General features: G+C 36.1%; 2 protein-coding genes across 3 annotated transcripts in view; both read left to right on the top strand.

Annotated features, from left to right (window-relative positions):
* Positions 1 to 378: 378 nt before the first annotated feature.
* stx2b (syntaxin 2b) lies at positions 379 to 10674 on the top strand. 2 transcript variants are annotated; one of them, XM_084087280.1, is made up of 11 exons: positions 379 to 709; positions 946 to 1026; positions 2956 to 3055; positions 4817 to 4891; positions 4998 to 5065; positions 5161 to 5269; positions 7192 to 7265; positions 8174 to 8311; positions 8726 to 8836; positions 9658 to 9809; positions 10018 to 10674. In XM_084087280.1, the coding sequence occupies exons 1-10, from the start codon at positions 680 to 682 to the stop codon at positions 9793 to 9795; spliced, it is 924 nt and encodes a 307-aa protein (XP_083943406.1). In that variant the 5' UTR covers positions 379 to 679; the 3' UTR covers positions 9796 to 9809; positions 10018 to 10674. The 2 variants fall into 2 exon arrangements, with proteins under 2 accessions (XP_083943406.1, XP_083943407.1); XM_084087281.1 differs by lacking the exon at positions 9658 to 9809 and having other exon boundaries at positions 398 to 709.
* A 3509-nt stretch (positions 10675 to 14183) lies between these two features.
* The window catches only part of rimbp2b (RIMS binding protein 2b), a 148328-nt gene continuing 141074 nt past the window's right edge, over positions 14184 to 21437 (top strand). The window contains exons 1-2 of the mRNA XM_084086743.1: positions 14184 to 14238; positions 15935 to 16066. Coding sequence (XP_083942869.1) covers positions 14236 to 14238; positions 15935 to 16066 — 135 coding nt within the window. The 5' untranslated portion in view covers positions 14184 to 14235. The remainder of the gene's footprint in view (positions 14239 to 15934; positions 16067 to 21437) is intronic.

Raw genomic sequence — 21437 nt, 5'->3', positions numbered from 1 at the left:
TTATCTTAATGCAGACATCAAACACATTCAAAGTAATTTATTAAATCTAATATCTAAGAATGAGTCTTGCCATACAAGTTCATTTACTCTATAAAGGCTAAATTAATTGGTGAATGAAAATGTTTTTTGGTTGGGCCTTTTTGCCGAGCGCTGAGGAAAGTAACAGACCCCATGTGACAGCGTCATACACAAGTTACTTCGTCAGGACCTATTTTTTACAGTCTATGGTCAGGACTCAAATTTACACCTGAGAATGACAATCGTAATATGCATTTTATTGAAACAGCAAATAGTAAAGAAATAATAAATAGAAGAAAATAAAAAATAACATGACAACAACGCATTGCTGTTACTATGGTTACTACCACCCTGTTCCGTGTAGCTGCGCATATAATCTGATCTAACGTTAAACGCGCAGAGAAGAAGACAGCGTGAGTTAAAAGGATGGCAACCAAACAAACACGCACCACTTCATAACTGGATTAACTTTGAGCGTTAAAGTCTTATTTATAAGCGTTTATTGACAAGTTACTAACTCCAAAGATCAATTCATGTACTTTCTCCGATACACTTTAGTTTGTCGTGATCTAGTCAGGACTTGTAATGGACTTTAACGCGCGCGGACCGCGACGGACGTGTACAATCAACAGAGGATAAACGACGGAGCAACGACATTGTTATGAGGGACAGACTGGCTGATTTAAATGCTGTAAGTGATTGACAATTAACCAGTTAGGCTAACTAATTGTTAACAGTGTCAATAACATTTGGAGATCAATGTGTTTCAGTAACACAAGTAACGTTACCACATTTTACATAAAACTACACATACATATTTGGGGGGGGTAGCAACTTTCTCCATTGTTTATGTTTTCTCATGTTTGTGTCAGTGTATTGGTCTTCCTCCTCCTCCGTGCTCATCTGTGTATCTGTGCTTTGTTTTAGGGCAGGCAAAGTGCCAGTGAAGATGGGGGTGTCATTGTGTCCATGGAGAGAGATGACTTCATGCAGAACTTTTTCAGAAAGGTAACGTAACATTTATTCATCTTTATGATAGGTGCTCCTCATCTGTACACTGTATGTTTGTTAAGGACAGTAAAATGCATTACAAGTCCTGCCGAATGAATCGATTATTATAATCCGATAATTGTTTTCATGTTATTGTTCATCAACAATAAATGCCAGATATTTCAAATAGGCTATGTTATTTTAGTATTGTTCATTTCATAATATTTTAAATTAACTTTAATATTACATTTTCATTTGTTTTCATGCAATATTTGTATTTTATTAAAGCTTTACTTCAGTAACACTGTACAATAAGGTTTCATTAGTTACTACTTTAGTTAACATGAATTATGAATGAACAATACTTCAGCATACACTATAGCATTTATTTATTTAAATTAATGTTAATTTCAACATATACTAATACATAATTACAATAAAAAGTTGTATTTGTTAACATTAATTAATGCACTGTGAACTAACATGAGCAAACAATGAACGACTATTTTTTTATTAACTAACAGTAACAAAGATCAATGAATACTGTAACAAATGTCTTGTTCATTGTTAGTTATACATTAAGAATAACTAATAAAACATTGTAAAGTGTTACCTTTATTTCAGTTATCAAAAACTGTTTTTAATAGTTTTGGTTAACAATAACACCACTGAAATCTACACTGTGTAAATAATAAATAAACTAATTAATTTAAAAACCATTAAAAATAGTTTTAAATTGTGTAACAATTTACCACTTTAGACATTCTTCTAACAATAAGTAACTTGCAACTACATGTCAAAAACCAGTCATTACAGTATTAGTAGACCGTCTGCTTAATATCTGCTAAACACTTTATTTTGATGGTCCCTCAACAGACATTCTACTGACTATAGTATCTTTGCAAGTACATGACAACTTATTCTACTGACCCTAACTTAACAGTCTACTATTAATACTCTAATTATAGTTAGTAGAAAGTGGACTAAATTGTACCACTGATATTAGGTATTACACCATCATAATGCACAGTATTACATTTATAAGAAAGAAATTTAATTACAAATATGTTGCATCATGCATACACAGCAGTTCACGTCTAGAAGCCCACTTAAAGGGATAGTTCACCCAAAAAATGAAAATTCTGTCAGTAATTACTCACCCTCATGTTGTTCCAACCCCGTAAGACCTTCGTTCATCTTCGGAACACAAATTAAGATATTTTTGATTAAATCTGAGAGCTGGATCACTCCTCCATAGGCTTCTAAGACATTATAACTTGCTGGCCTAGAAAATGTATTAAAGACATCGTTAATATAGTCCAAGTGACTCCAGTGGCTCAATCTTAAGTTTATAAAGCGATGAGAATACTTTTTGTGCGCAAAAACCCCCCCAAAATATCGACTTTATTCCACTTTTCATTTCCTTCTCTCTGGGCCTCGAGTTTTTTCACATGGTGTTTTAGCGCAGCGCACCTGTGTTGCACATCACACACATCACACACATGACCAGCGTCGGCCAATAGTGAGCCTACGTGGTGACGTGCAACACAGGTGCGCTGCGCTAATACACCATGTGAAAAAACTCGAGGCCCAGAGAGAAGGAAATGAAAAGTGGAATAAAGTCGATATTTTAGGGTTTTTTTGCGCACAAAAAGTATTCTCGTCGCTTTATAAACTTAAGATTGAGCCACTGGAGTCACTTGGACTATATTAACGATGTCTTTAATACATTTTCTGGCCCAGCAAGTTATAATGTCTTAGAAGCCTATGGAGGGGTGATCCAACTCTCAGATTTAATCAAAAATATCTTAATTTGTGTTCCGAAGATGAACGAAGGTCTTACGGGGTTGGAACAACATGAGGGTGAGTAATTACTGACAGAATTTTCATTTTTGGGTGAACTAACCCTTTAAGGTTTGTGTTGAACTATGTTTTGCTTTATTTCAGGTGGAGGAGGTCAGAGGTGTCATCGATAAGATCTCCTCCCTAGTGAATGAGGTGAAGAAGAAACATAGTGAGATCCTTTCAGCCCCAAACCCTGATGAAAGTAAGTCATCCCTTCTCAAAGACTGTGAAATTTGAGCAAATGTTACAAATGAAACAAGTAAGAACTAGATTCTGAATGGTCAGGTTAAATAGTTTTGAATGACAAGGTGGTCAGGTTAGCAGATCGAAGGCTCAAACCCTTTCAGGGGTGATTTATGAACTGTCACCATTGAGCCTTTGAGCAAGGCACTTAACCCCAGTTTGCTCCAGTGAGAGCAGTCATTTTTTCCATTCCACTGAACTATGTTTCCTTTACTTTCCCATGTCCATGTAAACGCAGCTACTAATTTAACCACAAAATGTGTGAATGGCCCCTACCAAACCGTACCATGCAGTGGAAAAGCGCCTTGAAAGGCTTTCACACTATATTTAACTCTGGTTTTATCTTTTTTTAACCAGTTAAGCAATGTTTAACCTTTATCATTTTAAAAGTGGGCTAAAATGGGTTAATATGACACTGAGGCTAGTTTACACTGATCGGTATTTGAGTTGTAAATTTGTCCGAGTTACTCACTACAGTTTAGCTTTCAGCCTCTTTGTTGTATTACCCAATAAATGACAATGACTTTGCGTCACACTGCTGTAGTCTTTGTCTGAACCCACTTTAAATTTTTCCGTCATTCATATCCACACACGCGCACACACACACAAAAAACAACAACAACTGATGCTCAGGGTTCAGTCACGAACAAAGAAACGATTTTATAACCCTCGTCCCAGCGGCACATAGCCTTATAAGAGGAAAAGACCATGGGCTTCCTCTGCCGGAAATATCACATCACATTACTCTATACAAGTACACCTCTGGAGCAGCCAGGAAAATGCTGTAGGGAAAACATTTCTCACATGCGCACACATACTTATGGGTAATTAGACCTTTTGTAATGTCTTGGCAGTGTTCATGGGGGTGAATGGCGTCTGCTCACAATGAAAAATGTATAGAAAATAATTTAAAAAATGGGGAAAAGAGACTCTTTAAAATGTACTATAGGGAGTCAAGTTTGGGCATGCAAGGAATCATGGTTTCCCCCATCCATTCTTAATTTTAAGGTTAGCTTGGGCTGTTACTTGCAGGGCATGTATAGGACATGCAGGCAGGAATGTGAGAATGAGATAAAGACATCTGCAAGGGTGTGAGTGTTTCTGCGACAAACTCTATGCTCTGTTTTTCTTCCACACACCCGTTATATCGCGGAGATGTATCAAGTTGATAGTAAAATCGAATGATCTATTTGAGGATTGTGATATTTCATCTATTTAAGAGTGAGCATAGCCATCTACAGTCACTTTTCATCTGTATACCTGCCTGCATTTTATATTCTTCTCATATATAACTCACCACAGTGTTTTTCCAACATGTCACATAATGTAACTAGTGCTGCACAATGGCATATTTTTTCCAAAACGGTTTGTTAAAAAAACACACACAAAAAAACACTAACTTTGATAGCCAGTGGTTTATTTAATAGTCTATTATATGTGAGTTGTATATCAAGTGAACATCAGGCCCTGAAATATCAAGAAGGTGCCTTTATTTGCATTTATTTGATCAACATACAGTAAAACAGTAATGCAGTAAAACAGTAATTTACTGTATGTATCAACATACAGTAAAACAGAAAGTACAAGAATTGCATTTATTTGAAATAGAATCTTTTGTAACATTATAAATGTCTTTACTGTCACTTTTTATCAATTTAATGCATCCTTGTTGAATAAATGTATTCATTTCTCTTATCCCAAAATATGACTTTGCTATCAGAAACAAAAGAGGAGCTGGAACAACTCACAGTGGAAATCAAGAAACATGCCAACTTTGTCCGGACCAGCCTCAAAGGTGAGTTTGACGTCGAGCCGCTTCTGTCTGTTGATGATAGTAAAGCAGAGATCACCAATGCACTTGAAAAAGGAAATAAATAAGTTCTGATCTATTTTCTCCTCAGCAATGCAAAATAATCTACCTCCAGATGAGCAGGAAAATGCAGTGGATGCACGAATTCAGAAAACACAAGTGAGAAATTTCTCTCTCCTTTAAAATCCTACCATCCTGTACAGGCATATTTTCATCCTAAACTGATTTATTGCACTTATTGTTTCTTTTTTTAGTACACTAACTTGTCACGTAAGTTTGTGGAGGCAATGACACAATATAATGAAACCCAAGTGTCCTTCAGAGAGAGGAGCAAAAGCAGGATTCAGAGACAGCTGGAGATCAGTGAGTCGCACATTCATACATTCGCAAACACATGTACATATGATACCTGTAAACTAGACTATTGACAGTTGACAGATTTCCACTTAAAATGACCATAACGTATATATTTTCATGCATACACTGTATATTAATAAAAATGGCCCACTTATTCCCTCTGAGAAAGCGTTGGCGCTGCTTTTTTACGGTTTGCATATCTGCAGTCCTAGTTTCGGTTTCCCTTTTTGAATGATGAATATAGATATGTAAACTATAATATATTGAAACCTGCTGATATAGACAATTATTTCCTGACTGTAAGCTGTAGTGTTTGCAGTGTGTTTTTTGGCCCAGACACAGCCGACGTGAGCCGACAACACAGTCCGCTTTTGTCACCAGTCACCACTAGCTCTTTGCCGTCGGCTGGGTGTGTCATTGCTAGGGATGAACGATATTAGGCCGGTATTAGAGATTTTAAAAACGTATCAGTATTGGTTGATATTAGATATGTATTAGCTAAAATTGGATATTTAAATTTGCAACTCATCTCTTATATTTTTACATTTAGATTACCTTGGCATTGATCCAAGACTTACTTAAAATAAATCTTTAAAAAAGCGCTATTATTTAATAGTTATTCATTTAATAATTTATTATTGACATGTGGAAATGATATATGAAATGTAGTCTTTAGCCAACCTCATAATGAATATCCATTTTTCATACTGTACATAATGTTGTGATGCCTAAATACACTTGTAGCATTTAAAATGATTAATTTTAATTCATTTATTTATTTTTATATTATTTAGGCAAAATAGTATGAATTTGGGCCAGTATGGGCAAACATGTTTGCCTAATCATTGTTTTCCCCTCTTACCACATGACATTCTGCTCCTGAAATATAATTTGAGTAATGTGTGTGTGTTAGAGAGAGTATGTGTGTGTGTGAGAGAGAGTATGTGTGTGTGTATTAATGAGGTACTTTCTTTGCTTTATGACACATGAAACGGAGTGGTTTGTCACCAGAGACTGTAAGGTGAGTGTTACCTGGGAAACAGGCCTCCAGAGATCCTGCTGTACCTCTGCACAGTGGGCCAATGTCATGTGATAGTATAGACCTTATGCACCAGAGAAACGAGGGCGCCGCCATCTTTAGAATATTGTCTTTTAACTTCCGTTTTTGCGATCGCTCTGTATATTTCTATGGCATTGCTGTCCAGGAGTGATTAGCTTTTGAAGTTGATTTACCTAATGTAAAGTTAACGAAAGTTACCATGAGGATTGTGATGTTTAAATCAGATGTCTTAACAAATGTCAGTAGACCGGGAAGATTTTAAAAAGAGACTTTCATTCATAAATAGGCAAGATCGCTATAAAAATACAGACCGGAAGTCAAAAGACAATGAGCACAGCACTGAAAAGGGGCGGGGCTACATAAGGTCTATAGTGAGTCATAAGTCATGTGACTGTTGTGTTTGAATGAAGACCCAGTTACCTCAACTTTGCATTTGAAAAAATAAAATCCATGAAGAAGGGTTTTTTTTTCCTAGAGGACTTTATTTCAACGCTTTATGTATTTGTTTTGTGCTATTTGAAGTCAGTATTTGAGGTCCAATTAGTATGTTGTGAGATATTTATAAGTATGAATACGTGCACTGGTCCACTGCTAATTTTTTGAATGTGTGTGTATTTTTCCAGTGGCCTTTGCATTGATGGTTTCAACCATTGTAATGCCCCTTCTCATTTTCCCAGCTGAATCAATATAGTCCCCAAGGCAGACTTCGCATGACCACACACACATCGCAGCCATTTATCCATTGAGAAATGACAAATTCACACACAGCCAGCCATTTATCAAACAAATAATGGCCTAAACAGGATTGTCCAGTTCGTGAGAAGAGTGCTGTTTTTTTCTGATCTATTGCACTCTCTGAATATTGTAGCTGGAAGAATTACAACTAATGAGGAATTGGAAGAGATGCTGGAGACTGGAAACCCTTCCATTTTCACCTCTGATGTGAGTTTGCTTCTCTAAAATGCTTATTTCCAGTCTTACTCTTACTCTACTTCTTTGGCCTCTCATCTTACTGTTTTTTGTGACATGAGAGAGACTAATCTTTTCAACAATTATGTAGAATTAGCACCCTCTGCTGGCTGTTTCTCTGTGTTTTGTGTAATGGTCTGTTTAAAGCAGGGATGTCCAGTCCTGCTCCTGGAGGGTCACTGTCCTGCAAAGTTTAGCTCTAACCTCAATTAAACACACTTGAATAATCAAGGACTTTCTAGAAACTTCCAGGCAGGAGTGTTGAGGCTAGTTGGAGCTAAACTCTCCAGGACCGAGTTTGGACACCCCTGGTTTAAAGGGACAGCTCACCCAAAAATAATAATTCTGTCATCATTAACTACATTAATCATGTAGTTTTAACCCCATATTGCTAACTGAGAAATTTTGAACAACATATTTTTTCTTAGCAATTATACTTCCATTCAAAAGTTTAGTGTTGATTAGATTTTTTTTTTAAATAAATATCTTATGCTCACCAAGGCTGATAAAAAAAAATACAGTAAAAACGTAATTTGTGAAATATTTGTGCAATTTAAAATAACAGTTTTTTATTTGAATAGATTTTAAAATGTAATTTATTCATGTTTCAGCATCATTACTCCAGTCTTCAGTGTCACATGATCCTTCAGAAATCATTCTAATATGCTGATTTGGTGCTTAAGAAACATTTCTTATCGTCTTTATTGTTCTTATCAGTTTTCAAAAAAATAAAAATAAAAATAAAGAGCAACGTACAGGTTTTTAACTTGAGGGTGAGTAAATGATGACACAATTGGGTGATCTGTCCCTTTAATGTTCATGCAGCGTTGTCACTGTTTTTAAGTTCCTAGAGGCTGTTAAAAGATATCCTTTGATTTCAGATCATCTCCGACTCCAAGATAACTCGTCAGGCCCTCAACGAGATCGAGTCTAGACATAAAGACATCTTGCGGCTGGAGTCCAGCATTAAAGAGCTACATGACATGTTTGTAGACATGGCCATGCTTGTTGAGACCCAGGTACATATGTTTATTGTTGTTTGTTCACTTATTTAGTTAACCTTTATTTAACCAGACAAGTCACTTGAGAACAAGATTTTATTCTCAACAACAGCCTGGCAGGAGAGTTGAAATCTCCTGAAAGACATACAAACACACATTGCCATGCACACGCATATAAATTCAATTAAAACATTTACAGGCTGTGATTAAAAAAACACACACTCCCTATTAGGTTTTTAAATGCAGAGATTGAAATATATGTCTCTCATTTCAATGACTTTTGTAGCACATTCCAACCATTTGGAGCAGCAAAACCAAAAGCGGAACGACCATAAACAGTTTTCTTATTAGTTAGCATATTGGTTTACTTGTTAGTTGTTATTAGCACTTGTAGTGCATTCATTTGTTGATTCACTAATTTATGTCGTACAGGGTGAGTTGCTTGACAACATTGAAAAGAATGTAAACAATGCAGTGGAATACGTCGACCATGCTAAAGTGGAGACCAAGAAAGCTGCCAGGTACCAGACACAGGCCCGCAGGGTAAGAGAAGAAAACCACACAGTTAGCGCTGAGATTAAGGGCTGGAATGCACTACACAACAGATTTTAAAACACTAGACATCACACATTTGCCAACTTTGTAAATGGTAACAGAAAACATTCGGCATCATACACTAAACCATCTGAGGATCACAACTTTCAAATTGTTCCAAACACAACAAACTCAGGCAGAAACATGCGCCTTTACTAGGAGACACACGACAAACGCAAACAATAATGTGTTCGAAAATCGGCTTAAAATATCAAAAAATCTGCAGGCTGGCTCTGACTTCCGGCAACTAGCGTCGACTCCTCCAGACATTAAATCGACATTACCCGTGTAGGGTATTCCAGCCTCATTATGGCTCAAGAATCCCCCGGTTTCACAGAAACCTTTAAGCCTATCCCAGACTAAAATGCATGTTTGAGCTGTTTTAACTGAAAGCAACTTGCACTGGCATATCTTAAAATATATCACTGCTATTGTTTTGTCTCAAGATGCACACCAAGTCATGTTTATAAAAGCTACTTAAATGTCCTAATTGAACTAAGGCCTATTCCTGGCTTAAATTAAGCTCTGTCTGTGAAACCAGGCCCGCATAATATTCCTCTTTGTTTGCCTCCAATCAGAGTTTGTAATATTCAGAAATAATACAGCCCTAAAATAATGAACACATTTTATAATGAACACATTTTGAGGGTATAGAGCTCTTGAGCTTTATTCTGTCACAATATGTACTACATGCTTAAGAACACTTTTAAATGTTACCAAGTGCTTAAATAAATGCAGTCATTATAACACTTTCTTTTTGTCTTGTACAGAAATACATCATTTTTGCTCTTATTGTTTTGTCCGTGCTTGGTGCGCTCGCACTAATTGTTGGCTTGTCTGTGGGCCTGTCTGCTAAAACCACTACTAACTCTGCCTCCTCCGGCTCGAATGCAGCCAATCCGGTCTAAGCATGGTTCCCAAGGTAACATCCAGTGCCCAATCACTAACAATCTCATCTAGCCTACTTTCACTTTCTTGAACCACAAAGACATTTTAAAGGGTTTGAAGAAAGATTCAAATAATGGCAGTTTATTTGCTTCTAACAAATAACAAAAAAGGTAAATTTACATTTAGTAATTTTATACATACTGATACTTTCTCCTCTGTTGTTCTTTATCTCTGTGTCTTAGAAACTGGTCTATGTTGGCATTTGTGGAGCCGTGTGCATCATCATTCTTACCGTCATTATTGTCGTTGCAGTTTACAGTTAAAACAAATAGTTTTTTGTCCTGCTGCATACAACACTGCTCTTGATTTTATTACCAGTGAATTGTGGTCAAAGACTTCCCTCTGACTTGTACGCCTTGCCACTTACTATTGCAACCAGAGGTCATTTTCTGTCTTTTATTCATTCAATGCTGGTAAGTCAATTTTGCACAATTGAGTAATGTTTTCTAATATAACAATATGTAACTTTGGTTACTTCGTTCTTTGGGAGGTCTGACTGACAATGTGGAGTTAAATGCAATCCAATAAAGTGCACTTAAGATATGCTTTAATAATAAATAAAAAAAATTATTATTAAAAACTATTATATTCAAGAGTCAAAGGTTCTAAATAATTTGTTTCAGCTTTTACACAATGGTTTGACTGTTCGATATGACCGTTGTCTCCACACAATATGATGTCGGATCTGTGAACAATGTTACAAAACAAGTTTATCACTTAATGTTTTTCTTTTTTGTCTCTTTCATATGACTGTATCCGAAAGGAATGTTACCATATAGTCAAATGCTCACAAAGTATATTGTAAAATAAATGAGTTGCTCACTCTGCTCAAAACTGTCATATTGTATCCTTCTGTTATTGTTGAATGTTCATCACATACAATTGTGTTCAAAAGTTTGTACTTTTATTCAGCAAGGATGCATTAAATGGTCTCTTTTGATCATTTACATTGTTACAAATATTTAGCTTTCTATTCATACTGAAACTTTAATATTGATCATATTTAGAAATGTTTCTTGAGCACAAAATCAGACTATTAGAATGATTTCTGAAGGATCATGTGACACTGAAGACCGGAGTAATAATACTGAAAATTCAGCTTTGCATCGCATAAATAAATTACATTTTAAATTATATTTAAATAAAAATTGGCTTTTTTAAATTGTAATTATATACATATATATACATACATATATATACACACACACACACACACATATATATATATATTTATTAATAATAATAATAAAACACAAACTGTTTAATGGTAGTTAAATATCGCTTTCTCTACCATGTCAAAACTAAAAATCATAAGCTTCATTATTTACATTATCTTCTTTTGCATGGTATAGATCAACTGATAATTCCATAGCCAGAATGTCCAGAAAACACTACCGTTGTTTTTAATGAGAAGTCCTCAACATTCTTCGTTGATGACATCATCCTCACCGTTACCATGAGAACCTCAGTATGTGTGACAAAGCTGAAGCAGGTGCATATATTAATGCTCATGGGATTTTACCCTGGACGAACAGCAGCTGGGGAACACACTCACACACATTAGACACTCTAGATGCTGTCTGTGAAATGCATATGCACATACACAGCATGATGAAAGCTGAATAAATGCCACTCGTGACATGACACTTTCAGGACATCATATCTATTGGGCTGTGAGTGGGCAGAAGCACAGACATTATGTAACTCAAATGTTCCTGCCTCAGAGAGAGTAAAGAGAGCATCCACACACACACACGCACGCATGCATGAGAGAGAGCCAGTGAGAAATAAATAAATGAAAATCTCACCTGACCTGGTTAGGGTGAGTGAATAAAACGATGAAGCTGAAAGGGGAGACAGTGTTTGTAACGGTGATGAGACAGTCAGTGCTCCTCTCTCGTTCCCTGTGTGAGTCACTGGAGCAGCAGCGTACTGTACTGGAAACCACAGGGAAGGACAACTAGGAAAACGTGAGTTCATTATAGGTATGAATGAGGATTTTCATTTTGAACCCCTTTCAGAGAGATTGAATTTCTGTTGAATGAATCCAATGGCTGCGTAAAATATACACTCTTAAAAATAAACGTTCTTTATTGGCATCTATGGTTCCATATGACGAACCTTTAAACATCCATGGAAACTTTTCAGTGGATAAAACGTTCTTTATTGTGAGAAAAGGTTCTTGAGATTAAGTTGCATTTCACACTAAGAAAAAAGAAATGGTTATTTTAAGAGCTGTTCACTGAAAGGTTCTCTGGGGAACCAAAAATTGTTCTATGGGATCAATGTAAAAAAAAATAATAAAAAAATTTGGAAACTTTATTTTTAAGAGTGTAGCCTTGATTATTATGTTTGACGTTTTAATTTCATTTGAAGTTTAAGATCAAGACGACTCATGTACAACTATTCAAATGAATTGTGGAATAGACATCTTCACACGATTCATCTTCACTTGTTGACTTAGTATTCTGACTAGTTCTTTGACGTGACGGCTGTTTTTTATTTCTAATATTGAATAGAAAAGTTCCTTTTAATATTTAGACGGGAGAATACATGAACTGAAGAAAATGGATTAAAGTCATACATTTTTTTGGACACTTAATAGTGCTGGATTATTTATGGATAAACAAAAGCATGCAGTTCCAGTTAAAAGAAAGTTTCAGAAGAAAACGTGCTATTGTTTCACAGAATATCAGTCAATAACATGGGCTTTATAATATATATTGTGAAACGACAGCTGAAAGTCTGTGTAATTGATGTGTTGTTCAGTCTATCAGTCATAGAAAACATTTAATTCTCAATGACTTTGTGCCATCTCAGAATTATTTATTACATTAATTCAAATATTTTGAGATATACACTACTGTTCAAACGTCTAGGGTCAGTAATGTTTTCCTTAAGCAGTAATGAAGCATTAAGCAGCACAACTGTTTTCAACAACAACAATAAATGTTTCTTGAGCACTAAATCAGCATATGATTTCTGAAGGATCATGTGACATGTTTTGCCCTTACAGTTCTTTTCATTTATGACTGTAACAGGGCTGATTTATACAGCACGGACAATTTGGGAAAACTATGCTGGGGATAAAAAAGATGGAAATAGAAAAAGAAATTGTTGTCAATGTGCTAAAAAAAATGGCTTTAATATAACACATGCTGTAGTGAAATGAAATGAAAATTGTGTCATTACTTATTTACCCTCAAGTTGTTCCAAACCTGTATGAATGTCTTTCTTCTGTTGAAAAGAATGTTAAAAGAATTTTGGTAACCAGACAGTTGATGGTAGCCATTATTTACTTCCATAGTAGGAAAAAAATAGTATACAATGAAAGTCAATGGTCAACTGTCTGGTTCAACAGAAGAAAGAAACTCATAGAGGTGGAAAAACATGAGAGAGAGTGACAGAATGACATTTTTTGGGTGAACTATCCCTTTAAACCTGGTGTCAGTGATTTATTGTTTACACACATTTTCATGAGGAACACAAAAGTGGCCATTTCGTTTTGGAGTTACTTTATGTATATATATATATATATATATATATATATATATATATATATATATATATATATATATATAATCAAACATACTCTGTTCAAGAGCAAAAATAAAAGTAGTCTAAAATTTGTAAACAAAAGATGTTGCAAACAAAAAGTCTTTTAATTACAATAACAAAGTTCTGTAATAAGTGGTATCAAAACCCATTGCAGTGTGTGTAAATCGCGCACACATAAAAATTGCTCTGTTCAGTTGTCAATGTCAATTGTTTAATTATTTTCAGTGTGTGATTGTATAAAAAAAAGACACAAAAGTTCATGCATATTTCGTGGCCTGACCCTTGTAAAGCTCCAGCGGACTTCTCTGTAAGGCTCGGAGGGGAGATTGTTCTGCTGTTCTTGCCTCAGGCAGCGTCCTCAGTTTCCAATGGACTGCTATCGAGTGACTCTATTCATAGCCCTTGTCCTGTCCCGGGCAAACCATGTGGCCTCTCAGCAGTACTACACCGCACATCTGTCCAGAGTCCAGACGCTTGCCGATGCTTTCTCCATTATCATTTAGTCACACTCATTTAAGAAGCAATACTATCAGAGGGGATTATGTACAGCCCCTGAAAGGGCTTCTTCCTCTCCTGTCTCTCCTCAGTCCGCTTTCTTCACAGCCATTTTCTGTGTACAGTAACACAATATAATCCAGCGTCCGTTCTTATGTAACTTCAGAGAAGTGCAGACATTAATAATCCCACGCGGCCTGCGGCACGCGGGCTCCGTGACATCACCGTCAGCAGCAGTGGAGTATGATGACTAGAGGACTGTGGGTAAACACGTTTAAGAGCAGGACATGATGGAGCGGTTTGCTGGAGTTCACAGAGATGTGTAGATTATTCAGAGATTATGGGCCATGGTATGTACGGATGTGTGGATTAAGACCTAATTGATTTGTATATTACAGCATGTGGATTGAGTGTCATGCAGTGTAGGTTACATTAAATCTTAGGAGATGATTTTAAACGTATTTGTTTCGTCTTTATAGGTTTTATGTTTGCATTTATTATGTTTGCTTAGGTTATTAGGGATTATATGGGAATGTAAAATATTATCTATACATAGGCTATGTGTTTATAAGAATGATTTATGTTGTGCATGCAGGGGACAGTTAATGTTCATGCTTATGTGATATGGCTCAGTGTGTGTGTGTGTGTGTGTGTGTTTGACTGCACCAGGGGTCTGTGCATGATGTCAGACGTCTGGGGGGGATTTGTATGCATTATGTAAAAAGTGTTTGTATATGTAGGCCTATGTGTGCGCATTTCTTGCTTGCGTTTGTGTATGTGTGGGTAGGGGAGACTGGGGAGTGTTGTACCATTTTGTTTTTCCGTTACTGCTATGTATTATATTTAATATGCCATTCAAATGTTTGGGCTAGGTAAGATTTCTTAATGTTTTTTATTTTTAAAGAAGCAATTTATGAATTATTTGGTTAAAAATACAGTAAAAATTATATATATATTCCTGTGATGTCAAAGCTGAATTTTCTGCATTATTAATCCAGTCTTCAGTGTCACATGATCCTTCAGAAATTATTCTAATATGCTGATTTGGTGCTCAAGAAACATTTTTTATTACTATCATCAAAACAGTTATGCTTCTTAATATTTTTTATAAAAACCACGATACAAAAAAAAATCAGGATTCTTTGAAAGAAAAGTAGGCCGAAAATAATATTAAACTTTTGAACATGCTATGAACATAATAAAGTTCATAGCATGTTCAAAAGTGTTCAATAAAATGTATTTGAAATATAAATTGTGTAACATTATCTCTTTACTGACACTTTTGAATAAAAGTAGCCTATACTCTTTCAAAATAAATAAATAAATAAATAAATAATAAAAAAACATCCTCACTGACCCCAAACCTTTGAACAGAAGTGTATCTACAAATTACTATAGAAATGTCAAGCCCAACGAATGCTGTACATTTTAAATTAGTTCAATTAGTTAATGTATTTGGTGTTTTAATTGACTTATTCAAAATAACCCAATTGTTCCCTGTCCCATTCCATCCCTCTCTTTAATTTAACATATAGGAAACATTATAAAAATTGGAAGTAGATTTAGAGCAAAATCTTAAATCAAATGATAAACATCTTTGGTGTAAAACAACAGCAGTTAATGAAAATCTTCACGCACCCACGCCACTAGGTGTCAGTAAAGAGTCCAAGACAGCTGGAATAAAGAAGAAACAAGCGCACCTTGTGCTTGAATGTCATAAAGTTAAATAAACAAGAGAATGTAGGGCTAATATTAGGCACTTTATCACGTTATTTAGTACATTGACATCAAATTATAACCAGATGTGGAATTTTACTTGTCCCAAAATTGTTTATTTATTTTACTATTGTTTATTTTACTAAATACTATTGTTTTGTCTTGTAAATCCTCTATATTTGAGACTAAGACAGATTTAATACTAGTAGTGAGCATGAAAAATAGTAATTTTACCCCTGTTGCACATTTTCCAGTCTAGTTAGCTAAACTGATGGTGTTATGACTCTCCCTGGCCTATGGATGTTTAAGTGATGTGTATCTGTCCTGTAGGAGATGATGGGGGTTGAAAGGAAGAGTGAGGTGGAGGTACTAAAACAGCCCCAAAAGGAGTTACAGTGGGTCCGAAAACAGCTGTCAGTCAACTCTAACAGAACCAATGGACCAGGCAGGACCAATGATAAGGTAAGTCTTTGGGTTAATCAAAAAAATACACCACAAGAACAACATAGATTATCATGAATTGTTTGTATTTTTGTTTGTAGATGTTGTATGGACTTGAATGCAAGACGTGTGTGTATATATTAATCATAATGTGATTACTTCAGTGAAAGGTTAGCTTTTAGAATTTTTTGAATGAAAGATCAAAATGATAAACAATGCAAATTTATTTTTAAAGCCTACTTTGCTCATATTTACCAAGAGGCGCAAATAATTCTGACCTGGACTGTGTGTATATATATATATTTGAGGTTAGCTAAATTTAGATTTTAGAATTGAAATGAAGGATGCATTAATCTGCTAGTAATGTCATAGTTTTTCAGGGCTGTTGCCTAGGCATTATTGGATTAGTCTGTGTCCTGATCATGGTTTGGTTTTCTGAGGACTTGGCCTACTCCCTCTTCAACCCTTTTCCACCCCTCCTTTCCTTCGCACCCTCCATCTGTTCGTTCACCAAAAAAATAAAAATAACTTGATCTGAAGTCACTTGATTGAAAGCTTTGTAAGCAGGGAAAACATTTAGGAGCACCTGCGGCATTTCTTCGAGTAACAGATCAACATTCATCATTTGACCTTATCATTTGGAGCTTAGCGAAAGATCAAATTGTACATACCATTGGGTCTTTTTGTGGCAAAACAGCCATTCAGTCGGCTCCAGTCTCTTATTTAACAAAGGTGAAATCGATCCTTCACTTTAACCTACAGTGCTTATGAACAGATGTTTTCTGCTTCAGATCTGAAGAGGATGGAAATTGCTCACTTATACTCAGGGCAAATAACATTTACTTGGCTGGAGTGTCTTAGAGATGTTAATCAGTCCTGCGATGTACTTGGGGTCTAGGTATGCCTTTTAGAGATGGGAATCAGTGCAGGTTTATATAGAGTGTTGCCATATTTGGCTGTGGTATGCAATGCTAGATGTCCCATGAGACAGCAGAGGGCTCTTTTGGGAGAGGCTGAGGGAGACAGAGGAGAATGACAGCCCACTTAATAACTGTTACGGTTGCCAGGCAGCAGTTTAATGAGTTTCTAAACAAGTCAAGCTTGTTTTCCCATCTAGTTTGTAATTGTATTTCCATGTATATTTCTTTCTTGACTCTCATCTTCTTTGCTGGACACGCTGCTGTATTCATGCACTGTATTCGTTTGTTTCTGTGGGCATTTTAGTAATTGTGCAATACCGGTGAGAGGCACAGAGGGCAGTCTTGTCCTATTGTTTCATTGCCATGTCTGGGGAAACCCTGAACCATCCAAATAATCCTGCTTAATACCCTGCTGCTCCTGCATCCCTGATCTCTGATTGGCCACGGCTTCTGGGAACGGTCCTGCCACTGCACAGTGGGAGATAAACGATTGGCCAGACTCACTCACTGGCGGAAAGAGTAAGCGAGCACACATGAGAACAGGAGAGAGAGGGTTTACAGGGTTTCTCACAAGGGATCCTCATTAACAAATCCGTCTTCTGCAGTCAAATCGCAGATATGTGTTAAAGCATGTACTGTAATACGCAGACATAAGCCGAGTATGTACTGAATTCTTTATGAAGCATGTTCCTTAGATTTGCAGGTGTGTAGTATAAATACATTTCCGGGCCTTTGTCACCTGACCCAGATGTTCTTTGACCCATGGCCTCATGGGATAGTAAAGTGTCCACTTGTTGCACACAGAATCTCTGCTGAATACTACTACTATTCTGACACCCTTCTGATTAGTCATACTGATTTTTAATACTTCTGTATATATATATATATATATATATATATATAGTAGTATTGTGTTTATATGTGCAAGAATATTCTAACATTTATCAGAATTTTGTCATTCTGTAAGTGTCACATAAAGACATTAACCTGATTTCCATAATTAGATGAATCCAATATTCCAGTTTCTAGAAATCTGAATCAGACCACTTGCATATGCCTATTAATCAGAATTTTGGGTCGTGTAAAAAACGTATTTGTGATATCCATTGTAACTCAACATTAATCTGCCTATGTCTCAACAAAGGCAATTCTGGGTCATAAAGAAACTGAATAGTTGAGCTATTGAAGAAACAAGGAGGAGGTATGCTAAAGTCCCATAGTGACAGATCTTAAGAAAATGAATGAAAATCTTATTGAAAAAGAAAAAAATGTAGGCAGGGACTTTGTTCAATCCATCAGTTGTTGATTGGATGGAGGAGGATCTGAATGTGAGCTTCCAGTCAATTGTAAGAAAGGGGCGGGGTTTAAGCGGACTAAATGATTGGAGAAGTCTGGCATACATCACCAGAGGCAAGTCTGTCGTTTTCACTGGATAGTTGAGTTATGACATTTTAATTAAACAGTAAAAAATTATTAAAAATAATCATTTTAAACATATGCATGGATGCATTGTTCACAATAAGATTAATAACATTCATTTAAAAAACAGAGTGAATTTTTATTTTCATCCTTGAATTTTCATCCTTGAGATGTCATGGAGACGTGATGGACATAAATGAGAATTGAGGTGTTTGAATTAATCTAATGTATTTAGGATTATTCTGATAGCTGTGTAACTTGGCCTAAGGTTTAACTACAATATTGACCTCAATGAGAAAATTATGTTTATGTAAATGTGGCCAGTGATGGGGGAAGGGAGTGTGTAAGAGAGAATTCAAAAACACCTTATTTGACCTTGTCAGCTCCAGTCATGGCCCTCCAGGGCGGATGGGTGATGCTCACCTGGAAGATAATGCAGATGCACAGCATTTGGCATGAGAGACGGGTATTTACATCAGAGATATCAAAGTGAACCAACGCACGACTGTTCTGCTGTAAGCTGCACTGGCTCTGCACTTGTGCATCCTTCTGTGAGTGTGTGTGGTAAAGAGAGAAGGAATAGGCCAGTGGTGTTCACATATCTTCTGATCCAGCACACAGATACAGATGAAGAGCGCTTAAAGCGCGCGCTAAATGCAGAGTGTATTCGTGTGCTGCGCTCTTCCAGCAGTGTGTGTGAGTGAATGAGTGAGTGAGTGCGCGCGCGTGCGGTCTCCTCAGTACCGCCCGCTCGAGCGCTTTTCCCTTCCCGACGGTCGCTAATGAACCGTTTTAAGCCCGGATAGCACGGACAGCGGACCGGAGCCGTCAGCCGCCCCTTAATATGACACAGTTGGACGCGGCTGTCTTTACGGGAATCATCTTTTAACGGAAGAGCGCCGAAAGAGGTAGAGTCGCTGTCCATCGCTTGTTTTCGTGCACGCGCTCAGCTGATTTGAGAGCATGTTGTGTTGATAGCTGAGGTATTGGATGGTTTGGTCAGACATGTCTTTAAATTTGTTACAATTTGGTTGTTTAGTCGGTTAGATGTTAACGTTGCTGCTTTGGTTGTAAATGTCATGATGGCTCGTGCTCGTGCGGTCGTCTGCACTATAACCTTATAAATACAGACGGTAGTCCGCATGTTGTATTAAATGTGCTGAAAACATTATTCAGGATTTCTCTGCCAGTGAAACATATGTCTGTGTGGGGTAGGTTTGTCCAAAGCCATTTTAGATTGCAGCAGTGCTGAATATCTCACAGTAGCTTGTACTATTAAAGAGATAGACCATCACTTCTGAGCTCTTCAAACTCCCTCTAGATTTCTCTGTCATAATCAGATATAGTTCTTTATTTTAGTAAACGTGTTATTAATTTTTAAACATTCTAAAAGTGATATGTGACGCCGGGGCTAGTTGTCACATGGGTTACTTATGTCTCAGCCAAAAGTCCAGTAACACAAATATGTGTGTGTGTGTGTGTGTAGAGAGAATTCTACACTTGAAACTAAAATTTAAAATATACATTTATACAATTTATTAGAATTCATAAGCGTTTTACTGACCAATATCAAAAAAGTATAGACGTGATATTATTAGTCACCATGAAATCAAAATTGACAATTCTTATTTTTTATGTAACAATGCCGTATTTATTATAAATGATTTATCTGTGCACATCTTTTTTATTATTATTATTATTTTAAAATTCATATGCCTACGTAATCTTTAAATATCAAAATAACCTCCCCTCCTTCTTGCAGCAACATCTCTTCTCTTCTCTGATGACGTGTTTACTGGCGAAAGGGCGGGACAACCTGTCAATCACATGACATCACTGCAATAGCAAACCACAATGATCCAATCAATTCCTGATGGACTAAAAAAAGTCCCGCCCTACATATTTTCTTGTTGCTGTTTCGCTTGGATATTTGTCACAATAGGGAAGAAAATACTATTGCTACTTCCATTTCATGCTGACTTTAAGTACTTTAGTAATCGTTCAGTACCATGATAATTATGAAAGCACCATAATCATGCAGCATGATGCTGTATGAGTATACTTTTTTGTAAAGGGATTTCATTTTTAGCATCATATCAGTTGATGTCAGATCGATCTGTTTTGACAATGAATTTGTGTCTAGGGGAAAGGAGCATGACACATATCCTGCACAATTCACATGTTATCCTGAATTAATTTCAATCAGCAGCCAGTTTAATGGTTTTTCTATTAATTCCAGTTGCTTTATATCAAATGCATTTTGTCTAGCCACAAAAAAAAAGAAGCCATTTCAAACACATGCAATCACCCATGTGCTTTTTAATTATTAATACAGTCTATATAATAACATGGTGTAATATGTCTTCCTGTAGGTTGATTTACATCATAGTGTGAGGAAGGTATAGATTAAAATAAGAATATACTGCTTTAATGAAAAGATTTTACAGATGGTATTGTTTTGTGGTCTTTAACTCCATAATAAGGTAAATGCTATTAAGTAGGGTTTTTTTTTCTGTACTAATTGACATACAGTAAATTAATTCCAAGAACAATGATGCAATGTGGTATTATATATCAGGGGCACAATGATGATATAGTATTGCATTCTCAATAAGTTTTCACATCTTGGATCTTGCCTTGTGGATTTGAATTTGTAACCTTCATGCAAGCTTAGTATTTAGGTGAAGCTGCTATGGAATATTATCATACAGCACCTAGTATGAGTGATGCTTTTTCATTTTTCATTTTAAAATCCAGTGTTTATTATTTAGATTGTATTAGAAAGATGAATATGTTGTTGTGCTGTTGTAAAGCACTTTACGCCAACAGCCTAAATTACGTGAAATGTGTTCTCTCAGAGCTCATAGAATATTAAAAAGAATATAACACCCTTCACACACAACTTCAGCCTCAACCATCCCAGCATTCTCTCTCTGTCTACAAACCCACACTTTTTTTGTTTTGTTTCAGTCATGTCATCAGTAAAAATGAGTTCAGTGCATTTGATTTGAGCATTGCAGATTTCAGGTGAAATATGATGCATATTTCAAACA

Source organism: Abramis brama (assembly GCF_963993115.1).
Source record: "Abramis brama genome assembly, chromosome: 16".
In the NCBI taxonomy this organism is placed as follows: Eukaryota; Metazoa; Chordata; class Actinopteri; order Cypriniformes; family Leuciscidae; genus Abramis; species Abramis brama.
The sequence above is the reverse complement of the archived record's forward strand: the minus strand, read 5'-3'. Positions and strand labels throughout refer to the sequence as shown.